This window comes from Pelmatolapia mariae, linkage group LG15 (assembly GCF_036321145.2).
Source record: "Pelmatolapia mariae isolate MD_Pm_ZW linkage group LG15, Pm_UMD_F_2, whole genome shotgun sequence".
Taxonomy (NCBI): domain Eukaryota; kingdom Metazoa; phylum Chordata; class Actinopteri; order Cichliformes; family Cichlidae; genus Pelmatolapia; species Pelmatolapia mariae.
The window spans coordinates 11037689-11051182 of record NC_086240.1 but is presented as its reverse complement, the minus strand read 5'-3'; the positions used below and the strand labels follow the sequence as shown (position 1 = coordinate 11051182).

The following is a 13494-nucleotide window of genomic DNA, read 5'->3' as shown; positions in this document are numbered from 1 at the left end:
GCTAGAGGGCAGACCGGGTGAGTGAAGTTTGTACCCCAAACTACTGATGAGCACAGGAGCTGTGAAAACACCATAATGAATATTTTTGTTAAAAAAAAAGTAAGTGTAAAAAACATCAAACAACAAAGTGCTTTATTTATGTAAATTTTTGCCGTTTATAGGATTGAACATAAATCTATTTTCTAAACTTGTAACAATATAATGCTACATATTTTATTTTAAAAAATGAAAAGGCATCCCCCTTCAGGAAGTCCTACCGGGATTAAAGAGAAACCTTGTTTAAATAGGTTGCTTAAGCCTGGAAACTGTGCAAACATATCTTGCATAGACAGTTTATCCTCTTTTTTCCCCCTCTAATCATAGGATCTGTCTTAATATTTATATAGAAATTTATCCCCATGGATATTTCTCTTAAGAAAACAAACCCTTTATTAGTTGTTCCAGTCCCCTCCCTCACTTATTGTTGCAGAAACAAAATCTCTATTACCACATAGTCATTATAAGTATATCCCAGACTCCATCCTTACCCTGGAACCAGATGGCCAACCCATAGCTTCCCCTGGAGAAGAGTAACAGAGTCATTATGTTTTGTTCTCCGAAGGCCCATCTATTTTGATCCATAAACACGGAGCTTAGCTCAAAGCTGCACTGCATGCTGTTCCCATATTTGACCTCACAAAAATTCCATGAATAATGCGTGGATGGAAAATCATATGTCATCCGTCCTGGGGATATTCAGTGAAAGGGAGGTGTCAACAATCCATCTTCGTTGACTGCTTCAGTTGATGTGAAGTCTAACCTTAACACACTGTTGCATCCCAGCACTGCTCAGCACATGTACATAAAAATACAATTACAAAATGGCGAGAGGGTATATTTCCTGAATTTGGGACCTCATGGAATGCCAAACATCATTCACAAATTCAAGGATGATGCATAAACACTTTTCAAAACACTTTTCAATGCTTTCTCAGCGATGGATTTTCACAATGTCTTTCATTTGCTTGGTGAATGAAGCGTGCAGGGCCTGTGCTGAGCTCTCCAGCCTGCTGGCGATGTCCGCTGCAGCACGAAGCATGTCTTCAAAGGCCAAGGACTCCTCTCTGATTCTGCTCCGCAGGACCAACAGTCCAGGTGGCCGGCCGAGTGAGTGATGACAAAGAGAAAGCACCGGACACAAGAAGAAACAACAGCAGAGGGTAAGAAAAAGAAAATGTGAGGACATGATAATATAATGGGGGGATCACATGTGTTCAAGAAACTACCACTTATATGCCACCGGGTCTCTTTGTGATACTTTTTGTTGCCTATCTTTGTTCTTCTCCTGCCCTTGTTATTGTCTGATTGAGTTCATCTTCGCCTTGTTACCATAGTTCCCTTGTGTGTAGTCCTCAATCTTTTTCATTTCAGTGCATTTTTCCCTGAGTCACCTGCTTATTATCCAGAGATTTATTTCTTCTAATTGCGGGGTGTTTAGGTGCTTCCAAAAAAAACCACCCGTTAGTCTGTTTCTCTTTTATATTAGAAATTGGTTTTTACACAGTGCGTCAGCTTCAGATACCTAAAATGAGTCTCAGTTTGGTAAACAATTACTATTTTATTATTAATGATTAACGTAGTTTAATCTAGTTTTGTTTTTTGTTTATTTGGGTAGTGTTTTAATCAGTGATGGGAATAACGGCGTTACAAGTAACGGCCTTACTTTTTTCAGTAACGAGTAATCTAACGAATTACTATTCCTATCATTACAACGCCGTTACCGTTACTAGCAACAAAATGTGGCACGGTCGCATTACTATTTTTCAACAAACAGACGGTTGAAGCTGTGTTCAGGTTACCGCAGTTTATATCAGTTGCACGGAAGTAGCTGTAAGTAATCTGGGCGCTACAGCTTTAAGCAGCTGCGCGCGCTCCCACGGACGGCAATCACTTTCTGGCACACCTGGAGCTAAGGGGCAAAACAATTGCGTGAGTGCTACTGTTTGGTTGAGGAAGAATAAAGTAGTCGGGGTAAGCCAATCACATGACCACTTAAAGATGACAAAGCAACAAGGTGATATATACCAGTTTTTAAATTGTGTTGATAGGCCACGTAAAACCAGAGTCATGATAAACAATATATACACGTGTTTTTCCTGAATAGTTTCGTCACGTTTACTAAGGACAGCGCTAGCAAGCACTCTCTGCTTATGACCAAAAAAAATTCATCCCTTTCGTGTTGGTGGAAAAATGCACCATGTCGACCAATCAAAAATGATATGGCAACATGACATTTGGTTGTTTAGGAAGAGGGGGGAGTTTTAGGAGTGACAGCGAGAGAGAGAGAGAGAGTTAAACTTTTTTTTTAAAGTAACGCAATAGTTACTTTTCAAGTAATTAATTACTTTTAGAATCTTGTAACTCAGTTACTAACTCAGTTACTTTTTTGAAGAAGTAACTAGTAACTATAATTAATTACTTTTTCAAAGTAACTTGCCCAACACTGGTTTTAATTTATGATTCTGGAAAAAATGAAAAATGGTTATCAAATTTTTCCAACGCTTGTGTTTATCAATTAAAAAGTCCAAATCCCAAACAAAGCCCATTTAACATAAATCATAAATCTAAGAAAGAAAAAATATTGCAAAATTTCAGATTTTCAAATTTCAGTAACCAGCAACTGCCTGGTGATAGACTTAAGTCAACCCACATCTTTTCTTTTTTACGTCATCTTTCCCCACAATATCTTCAGTATATGTGCTACCACAGCTAATTAATCTTCACGACAGAAACAAACAGCAGTTTTTTTCTTTTTCTTTTTACCTGTCGTCTTTACATTTCAGCTGTTAACTTTATGACGTTTGGCACAAACACATATGATTTACTGCACTCACTTGTGGATCCCAGAGAAGGAGTCCGGTACGTCTCCCTCCAGCTGCTTTTTTAGATCCTCTTCTGCTTTTTCTACCACTTCGTGGCAGCTCTTCTGATCCTCTTGAATACTAATTACATTTTCCTTGATCACATCTTCATAGCGCTGATCTCCCAGTTCATCCCCTACAAATTGCACTAAGTTCTCCATCACTGCCTTGTTCCCATGCTGTATGGCCTGCAGGTAGGCCAGCTCCTCTCTCTGGGCCTTCAGCCTTCGAGCTGAAGCAGTGTTGGTGCTGAAGTGGACTGAGCACCTGTCCGGCTGGGGCTCGTGGTGGAGCACAGGTGTAGGTGACGGTGTTGCCGATGTGGTCCAGTCGTGGCTGTTTTTGACCTTCGCAGGCTCATCACCAACAGCCTGCAATGTGTTATTGGTGGCCATTATCACAGAGTAGATGTCAAAGCCTGAACCCCAGTCCCCATCTCCACTTTGGCACAGTGCTAGGGTTGCCATGGATACCAAAGCAAAGATGACGTTTGTCCAACAATATCGCATGGTAACCTGAAAAGAGGTAGAAGTGAGTGAGTGTGAACTTGGCCAACTGGTGAAGATAATAAAACTAAGTGAGATAAATATGCAAGTGGGCTGGTTTACTTCACTTACATACTTAATTAATAAAAAAAAGCTGGGGGACTCTTCATGTTGTAAATTAGAATTCATAACATACAATGCATGCATGTAATTTGTATAAATGGCACAAACACCATGTATTCAGTGCTGAAGCTGAGCTTATTTACATCCTATTTACATTTAAGATATTTTTATGGTCTCACGTTTGGCGGAAACATTTCTAAATATGCAGCTGTGATAAGCAAAAATGAGTTCTTAAGCAACACTCTGCAGGAATCTGGAAACTAAAGACTTCATTTTAAACGTGCAGCGACTGCTCTGTTGAATTTTTAATTTCACAGTGTGCCAGATGTTTTCATTGTGTGAAAGACTGCACTAATTTGGTCAATCAACCGTTGTGAACAGGCAGCCACACCACATACGTGGACTAGTATAACTGGAGGCTGTTTTTTTTCTTTCTTTTTTAAATAAATAAATAAAACAGCGCTGTTAACTATTTTTTCTAAATGTAAATTTGGTCTCATTTGTTGTTGCTGTTGAACTTAATGTGCCTGGGCTGTCTCAGATGCAACGCCTCTGCCCCACAATGTTTTAGGGCAGGGATAGCTCAGTAGGTAGAGTGGTTGCCCCATGATCGGAAGGTCGGGGGTTCGAATCCACTGAACGGCTACCCTGAGGTAGCCCTGAGCAAGGTACCGTCCCTACACACTGCTCCCCGGGCGCCTGCTTAGTGGCTGCCCACTGCTTCACTGAGTGAATGGGTCAAATGCAGAGAAAAACAAGTAATTTCCCCACGGGGATCAATAAAGTATACATTATTATTATTTACACTCTGTACCTTGACACAATGGCAGCTAACAGCTAACTCAGTTAAGCTACAGGTCAACAGCTCAGGTTCGCTGCGTTCTCACCTTCGTCTGAAGTGAGAATGTTTCGTTTCATTTTGTTCTAGTCAATAAAAAAGATCATGTAAAATGATGTCTTCCTTTGCGAGAAGGCCAAACAGGGACATTCAGGTGATGCTGAAAAATGATCTCCAGCAGATAACGAGTTTAACAAGTTGGAACTGTTTTTCTAACTAAGAGTTAACAGCAAGAAAAGCCAGGTGGTTATTCAACATCGAAATGTTTGCTGCGTCATGCCATGTGCACTCATGTCCCTGATTACTGATGCTGATCAAACTGGATAATCCCTTTTATCTGTAGCCCAGAGGATGATTTCCAAACAGAATTTTGCTTTCATACCCCAGAAACAGTTTGAACAGTTTTTGTTTAGTTTATGTTACCTCAGTCCTTAAACAAGCAGATAGTTTGTGGATCTTGGCCATATATGAGTGTGCTTTGCATGGCATAGTTCTGACTTGAATATGTGGATGCAGTGATGACGATGGTTTGGGGAAGTGTTCCTGAGCTCATGCAGTGATTCTTCTCCAGCAGTGTCTCCAGCTATTGGTTTACAGCCTTGTCTCTTACATAAAGAGATTAGCTGTAGATAATCCCACCATTTCTGATACTGATCATCTATTTGCCCACACGATTTTTCACAGAATGGGAAAGCCATCCTCATCATTCCATCTGGAAGACTCTGCTTCTTTGGCTGCTCCTTTAACCGTACATCCATTTTTTTGAGCAAAGGCGTGTGTGCCCTCATTCATCGTGTTGTTATGTGTGGCCGACATTTGTTGTGATTCCTTCTGTCACACTCAAACACTTTGTCAAAGTCTGTCAAATTCAGTGGTGGAAACTTGATGCATCGTCTCAGATGTTCAAGTTTTTAATTTTAATGCTCAGATTGCACAACAATTTTTTTGTTGTTTGTTTACTTTTTGTAATAAATAAATAAATAATAAATACTTTTAGTCCCTCAAATGTTTTTTGAATTTTTCAGCTTTGCCTGTGCCTTTAAAGGGAAAATGTTCAATTCAAATGTGATTGGTTAAACCAAACAAACCCTGTAAATGCTGTAAAAAAGTATAAATAGGGGAACATTTTATGTGGCTTGGGTTGTGGTTATTTACTAGAGCGTGCTTTACATTCTGTGGTTGAGCCATGGCTCAGCAGATCCATGAGTTGTGTCACGCTAGGGTTGTAAGAGCTGACAATAGTACCCTTACAGCAGGGTGTGTGTGGTTTCTGGTAACCAGCGGTTGTCTTGGGATCTTTCATGACATCTATTCACCTTGTAAACACAAGAGTAAGGGCTTGTTATCCCAAGCTCAACACATGAGAAGCTCTTCCTTCCCATGTGTTGCAGTTTTCAGTGAAACAGCTGCATTGTCACTTTATCATGTCCCGTTTAAGCTTCTGTCTTCTCCATCTGGAAATATATATATGGTTGGGTTTTTGGTTTTTTTTTTCAAACTGAGTCTGGTCTGAGGTTGAGGCATTGCAGACCTTTTTCTGCTGTCAGAGCACATTTGGTTTACTTTCACAGCAGCCTTGAAAGTATTTTAGCTCCCAACAGCTGAACTAGAAATCAGAGTTGCTTGACTTTCACCTATTACTCTGTCTTGCTGAGAAATACAAATGTCCACTCCTGCCAGCTGCACACTGTAAACACTGTCTCCTTTTTTTCTCTTTTTTTTAAAGATGAGCTGTTGCAGGGCAAAAGCCCATCAAACGACCAACTGTTGTCTCCTTCTGTTTGTGATTAGTTTAAATGGTGACCTCACACACTGCTTGCTGTGGCTGCTGTAAGACAAGTAGCCAACAGAAACCTTGAGGCACAGACACAGTCCAGGAGCCTGACGTCATTATGTTAGAGTAAGGAGAATTCTTTCTTTTGACTGACATGCGCATTGTAACAGAATTTTGATCAATAAAAATCTCATGCTACAAATGGGGTTTATTATTTTGACTATTTGAGTCTTTGCAGACAGCTGTGTGATAATGTAGATATCCTCCAGTGTTGTCCTCAAACTAATTGGTTGTATATTAGAAAAAGCCCTATATAAGTCTACAATTTGTGTTTAACTTCTGTGTAAGCTGACTCACTCCAGCAGATTAGATTAACAAGCCAGAGAAACTAGTGGGTGAATTCAATGTGAAACCTGTGATAAGCGGAGAGCACTCGTTCAAAGACATTTAATGCCCTGGAAGTGTGGAGATGCAGCATATCCAAAACTTTTTATCACCGTGAACTTCCACTGCACTCGTTTGGATGTTAATAAATCCGAACTTTATGGCCAAGAGTGACAACTTTCAGCCTAATGACATAATACAGCCAAATGGAAATGCAATTAATCTTGAAAAATGTTATTGTCTCTGCGTTCAGTTCCCGCCGCAGCAGTCACGGACGCGACTCAAAGGACGTTTAGTGGCATTATTTCATTCTATTAAAAACCCCGCTGACCAGAGGCACATGTGCTCCTGTCTACATCACAGAGTGGCGGGAGCAGTTGCCTTTGTCTTTGGAAAATGTCTGAACAGTTTCCATGCTGGCGTCTTATGGGTTTGTGTTCGACTCTCCGTGGCCCATAGTGACCTTTTTTTGGCTTCAGTGGAAGGATCTGTTTTTATAGGCTGACTTTTCTTTTGGCTTAAAATAGAAGAAGCTTGTCTGCAGAGGGAAAGCAGCCATAAGCTCAAACACCAGCATTAGGACACTTTAGCCGTTTGTTCTATGCATTAAGCAGAGTTTTTGTTATGCTGTTCTGCTGATTTAAAAAATGATTTTAATTCAGTAAACCCTTTCAGTTACCCTCATAATCAACTGGTCATCACTCTTTTCTGAAGTGCATGTCGGCATCTTTAAATTGTCTTTTTATAGAATAAAATGTAGCAAATCTACATGAAATAGAAGGGAAAAAAGGACGAACAGATTATTGAAATCTTGAATTGGAATCAAAGTGAAAATGACGTCACTTGCAGAAATGCATTTCCAATCAAATCTCTAAATGTGGCCGTGCTTTCTTCCATGTCTGTGGGTTAAAGCGAACCTGAGTGTTTGTGTTGTCAATATAATTCAGTCTTGTTGCCCCCCCCCCCCCCCCCCCCCCCCCCCCGCCCCTTTTCTTGAAGCTTGAACAGGTGGGCTTCACAAATGTCACAACACAGAGACTTGCTACAGTGTTAGTGGGACAAGGAGTTGTAACAGTGAGGTAGCAGAGCAGAGACTATAGTATTAAAGCCTGGAAGTTAGAGATGTTTTTGTTAGTATAGTCATAAAAAGTGGAGACATTTTTGCATGCACACAACTACGCAATATATGAACACTATGATGTGACCTTTTTATATGCATATGCTTTTTTTCCTGACAGTGAAAAAAAACGAACAAACAAAAAACATCCCTTTAAATTTCCATTCAACTCAAAAGCAGCCATCCACACCAACAGCAGCTCTTTCACACAAAACTTTATACAAGTGCCATAAATTCAAATTTATCTACTTCTACCAGGGGAGTACACAGTGAGAAAGCAGCCACTTTCCCATTAATACTGTACACTAAACTCAGATTTTCATAAATCCAATCACCAAACTTACCTGCGTCCGGGAATTTATTCGGATAGAAAAATGTTAGATTCTGCCACTTCCACTCTTTCAGTTACGCAAATCAACTCAAAAGCTCCAGGACTACAATTTCCAAGTGGAGCGAGTAAATACTCGCTCTGCTCCCCTTCTCCATGTCAGGGGGAAAAAATGCAGACACACGCACACACAATTAGGGTTTGGCTAGAGAGTGTGGTCGTCTGTGTGCCCCTGCCTGCTGTTGGGAGGGCTTGGTAGGGGAAGGGAAGAGGGGTGGGGGGGCTGGAGGGGTATGTTTTCAAAAAAGGCCAAAACTGAATGATTTCTTTCTTTGCAGTGGAAAGAGGGGCAGCAGAAGGAGAGGAAGTGAAGTGAGTGTGATCTACTTCACATCTGGGGGCTCTGCATGAGGGTTCCTCAGTGTGGGGGAAATGTCTTTTACGACCATGCAAGATGCACATTTCTTATTTATTAAAGTACGTACCCATATGGATAAGATATATATAAATCTTATAAAGTTTGTATCTGTCTTGTGTGAAACTTATATGAAAAGCATACAAGAGTGAAAACAGATATAAGATCCCTTGAAAAATTATATAAATGAAACTTGCATGTTTTGGATACTTCCTAAAACAATATATGAAAGTAATGAGAAAGTGGCCACTTTCATGAGTAACTCATATAAGCCTTATATGATTCACTATATGAAGCAAGCTAAAGCTGATACAAGTCTTTTATAAGTTTTTCCTATTTCTTTTCCATATGGGTAGTATGGACTATACTTTTAATATGTAATAAAGTCAGGTCTTGCACTGCTGTGACGTTATTGTAGCTTACAATGCAAAAGAAGCAGCAGCGAAGGATGGATGGTTGAAAACACGGAGACAGGTTTGTTGTATTTTTAGGGGAAAATAATTAAAACCAGAATATAATAAATAGCATTTACTTTAAAATGATATCTTCAGCATAGAAGCACTGCCTCAAGGAGTCCCTAGCATCAAATAACGGAGCAAAAAAAACCAAACATTTTAATTAATCGTGAAAGAAATATACTGGCTGTTAAATGAAACATTAGATATGCATTCAAAAGGCAAATATTTAACTCATATTGCAAGCTTTCTGCTTTATAAACGACAAACAAATGAATTCCAGACAGACATGAATATTTTATGGTTATGCAGCTCATTAGTTCAAAGAAAGTCTATGATTATTTTAATTAGAACAGTGTGGTTACAAGACTAAAGCACATGTTGGTTTGGATGTTTTAGATGGGAATGATCTGTCCCCGAAGAAGCAAAATTAAATGTATCCAAACAAAGGTCATGAAATCTTTAATTGAATAAAACTGTAGTTTTATTGTCACTGTTATTTAAATTAAATGTAAAAACTTCTTTGTACCACAGGTAAAAGTGACAAGTTACTAAAGAAATCAGTTTTAATGACCTCATGAAAGATTATTCAGTAAACAGGACTATTAGGATTTGCATATTTAGTTTTTATGTTGTTAAAAGTGAGAGGTAGTGTTAATCATGAGTGTTTAACATCAGTTGCAACAGCTGTAACACAATCTAAAGTCTCCAGCTATCTATAATGCAATTAAAAAAGTGATAACAGAGAGGTGCAAGGGGTTGCCACATTTCAGTACAGCTGCAGAGCACCTAAATCAACTAAATGTGAATCTCATATGTCATAAAATTATAAAGAGAGTCATCCTCTTTCAAGGCCCTGTTTGGAATTTTGAATAAAGTCATGTTTCAGGAAGTCAGCTTTTTCCCCTTTTTGTGCTCTTGCTACATCACAGACAATACTGATGCTTACCCTGGACATTGAAATGTGGCTTCAGATGAGCTGGAGCAAAGATGGACGTTCATTTTTAGACAGCCGTGGAGATTTGGTGTGACTGTGATCTTTCCCTTATTTAAACCAGTGGATGCATTCAGCTAATTATTATGAAGGTTCAGAGAATTGCATGAATAAAAGTCACTGACTTCTTGCGATTGTAAAGTTACCGTCGTCTCCCGGGTTTGTTATAAGGTTACTGCAATAATGAAATGGGTACTCACTCCCGGCTTGTCACTCATGGATGCTTGTAAAGGGTCGCTATAAAATACACTGGCTAAGGATAAATTGCAGGGTAAATATTGTGAGTAGATGTATCAAACGCATCTTTTCCTAAACGTAACCAAGTAGTTTTTAATGCCCAGATCTAGTGAGTGAGTGAACAAGTGGAACAAAGTGAAAAACAGAAAACTGCCAAAGTAAGGTCACAAACAGAGGTCCCCCTCTCTACAAATTTGTGTTAAAATCAACAGACAACTCCTGAACCTCCAAATATAGACTTTATCACTCTTTAAAAGAAGATCCCTTGGCATCCAATACTGCCTTGGCAGTTGCATCAATGAACCTTTTCCAAGGGATATCTCTGCGTGTCTCTGCTACACCAGTATCAGTGTTTGATGCTCTTTCGTGTGACAATGTTGGTTCCTGGGAAATTTTTAATAGTCACTTTGTGGTTTAAGGGAATTTATATCTGGATATTGATATTGAAGCCAAATACACGAACAATGTTGGATTCTGGTCATAGTACTTGACTTCTTTCGCGTGTCAAAGGATAAAGCATCAAAACACTGAACCTCCAGCCTCCCCACCCCCGCCGTACTTTTCAACAGCTTCTGGACTGCTGGTGTTAGTTCAGTCAGCTCATCTTACTCTTGCTCCCTCGGGGCTGCTGATCCTGTGTTCCTGCTGCTGATGAACTTTCCATTGTCTGCGGACCTTGTTTGAGAGGTTTCATAGCTGCACAGTACAGCTGGAAAAACTGACATAGTTTTTGGTCACTCTCACAAAAAGAGTCATAAAAGATTTTTACTTCTTAAAGTAACACAAGTTGAAAATGATGCAGTTAATGATCAAACCATTTGTGTCAGGTTGTTGATGCTGGCAATGCTGACAGAGTGCATTTTAACACCAGGTATCAATGATTATGTGCTCTCGCCCTACTTTTACCGAACTTCTTGTGTCTTAAATGCAGGTTAGTAGGCAAGAAAAGAAAAAAAAGAAAAGAAAAATCTTTCTGGAATGATTAAAAAGTGAATAAGAGCAGGTGGATTCACTGACAGAAATATCAATCTTGGAAGTACGACTAAATGTGTGACAGCCGCTGATGGCAACCAATAATCCGAATCAGTTATGGTTTCTGTGATTCATGATAACTACTGCAGCACAGTTTTTGACTCAAGGGCAAAATTTAAAAGGGCAAGAAAGAGATCTATGATTTTTATCTACATCTAAACTCAAACCATGATGTAACTACATTGACAGCTCCCTGATCTTAACATCTTAACTCACCTCCAGGAAAAGATAAACACATTTTTAATCAAAGATAATCAGATATTTACTTCTGGTTTGTGTCATGTCACAGTTTCAACACAGTTTTGATGGAAGGACGTAATTATTTTTGACCTTTTTAATAACACAAAACACACATATTGCTATTTAATGGTGCTTTTTCAGTACTGTGATATTAAACTGTATTTTTTCCTCTCCTAACAGCGTATTTCATTTTATTTCAGTTTTGTAGTAAATTTGATTTGGACAGAGGGAAGGACACAATGTTGCACACTGCACACTGATGTCATCCCACGATGACAAACTTTATTCTGTATATTACAACAACTCGTGTTTATTTCAGTGCATCAGTTTGAGGTGTGGACTTTGACTGGGCCATTGCCACACCTTGATTCTTTTCTTTTTCAGCCATCCTGTTGTAGATTTGCTGCTGTATTTGGAAAAAACCAAATCACCACCCCTCCACCTCTGTGCTTGACAGTTGGTATGACGTGGCGTGATTGTGGTAATATGCTGTGTTTAGTTCTCACCAAGCATGGGGCTGTGCATATAGACAACGGACGTTCCAGAAATCTTGTGGTTCATTCGGACAAAACTTTGCAAACCAAGTCTGTTTTCATGTTTGTTTGGGTTTTTTCTTTTTCTTTTTTGTTGGGGTGGGGGGTTAGAAAGAGGGTTTCACCTGGCAACCTTTTCAAAAATGCCATTTTTCTTCCATCTTTTCTAACCATACTGTCATGAACAGTAACATTTACCATGCTAACTGAGGACTGGACGTTGCAGTTTTTCTGCATAGTCTGACCTTGGGTTGAATTTGCTGGCATGTCCATTTATGGGAAGATTCACAACCATCCTGAATATTTTCCACTCCACTGGTACTCACCCTGAGTTTCTCTGTTTCTTTGTTTTAAAACAAAGCATTTTCATTTTAGTTTCATTTTTGTTTGAAAAGAAATAGGGACACAGTGTAATTTTTCAGGTCTTGTTGTTCATTTGAAGTTGTAATGTATTATTTTAATTATGTTCTGATATTGCGAAACTTGTATTTCAAGGTTTTTGGCACAAAATTATAACCCTAACCTCCTTAGTGTTTGCTGATCCTTGGAACTCAGCATTTGGGCAAAAGAAGAAATTAAACATTTGGCTTTCAGTGCTTAAATTATATCTGTAGTGTCACACAGTACTGTGCTTTTCAGATGCTGTTTTTTCTGAAGCCATGTCCATATGCATATTTGGTTGAATCAACCAACCAACAAGTATTTTAAACAAACCAAAATCATATATAATGCTGCAGAAGTATTCTAAAATCACAAATTCATATAGCTGTACACTCATCACTAAAATGAACAATCTACAATCTTTCATAAAAATTATAGTTTTTACTATTTTATCTGCCTACTCCTTACAACACTTTCAAGAACCTTGAAGAGGTTTGGAAAAACAACAGCACACGTGTTAGCCCTGATACTGCACAAATGCAGATGGTCTTTGTCAAACGTAAAAGCCTTTAGCCATGTTTAAACATGCATGCAGCATGTCAGGGATGATCTGTATTTTCTACAAAGGTCAGGCAGGAAACATATGGAAGGTGTTCTTCTTCTTAAATGTAAACTATGTCTAAATCCTTGACACCTCCAATGAATGTTACATGGTGTGGCAGTGAGGTGAAGCAGCTTCCATTACACGGGAAAATGTTTTAGAGATAGCTTTTTAAAATTTGTATGGCAGGCAGAAAATCCAGTCATCCATAACTGGGATTTTTAGGGGAGAAAGTAGAATTTTACACACTGTCTTTAATTATTCTTCCTTTTTCTCTGTGCGCAGATACACAATAACATGGGCTGTAATATTATTCCCATTAACAAAAACAAATAGGTCTTTTTTAATCACTTTTCCTTCTCCTTTTGCTTTTCTCCCTCTCCAATTTAACGCACATGTTAAGATCATCCAATAAGAATTTAATTTCAAGTGAAAGTACAACGTGAATCCACTGGAGTGTTTGCAAAATACATAGTAGATTAGACTGTGACCGTGAATACATCGACCAAGAAACTGTTTCAGCATTTCCTAATTGACCAGCACCCCGTGTGCCCCGAGGGCTGTTATTGACCAAGGCCAAGGACTCGGTGCTCTCTGCAGTCACTTATCCACAGCGGTTTGCAACCAATGAGTGCCACTGTGTGCTGGTGCTGATAA

At 39.1% G+C, this 13494-nt stretch overlaps 1 protein-coding gene across 1 annotated transcript; it reads right to left on the bottom strand.

Annotated features, from left to right (window-relative positions):
• Nucleotides 1-177: 177 nt before the first annotated feature.
• On the bottom strand, nucleotides 178-8129 carry si:ch211-142k18.1 (uncharacterized). The gene is made up of 3 exons (XM_063495492.1): nucleotides 7966-8129; nucleotides 2874-3415; nucleotides 178-1109 (listed from the first exon to the last, which is right to left on the bottom strand). The coding sequence occupies exons 2-3, from the start codon at nucleotides 3407-3409 to the stop codon at nucleotides 971-973; spliced, it is 675 nt and encodes a 224-aa protein (XP_063351562.1). The 5' UTR covers nucleotides 3410-3415; nucleotides 7966-8129; the 3' UTR covers nucleotides 178-970.
• Between the last annotated feature and the right edge of the window lie 5365 nt (nucleotides 8130-13494).

Bases quoted from the DNA above. Each gene is read 5' to 3' on its own strand.
- si:ch211-142k18.1 (XM_063495492.1), bottom strand. From the start codon at position 3,409: ATGCGATATTGTTGGACAAACGTCATCTTTGCTTTGGTATCCATGGCA. The intron at 1,110-2,873 runs GTGAGTGCAGTA...CCTGCGGAGCAG, and splicing joins TCCTTCTCTGGGATCCACAA to AATCAGAGAGGAGTCCTTGG.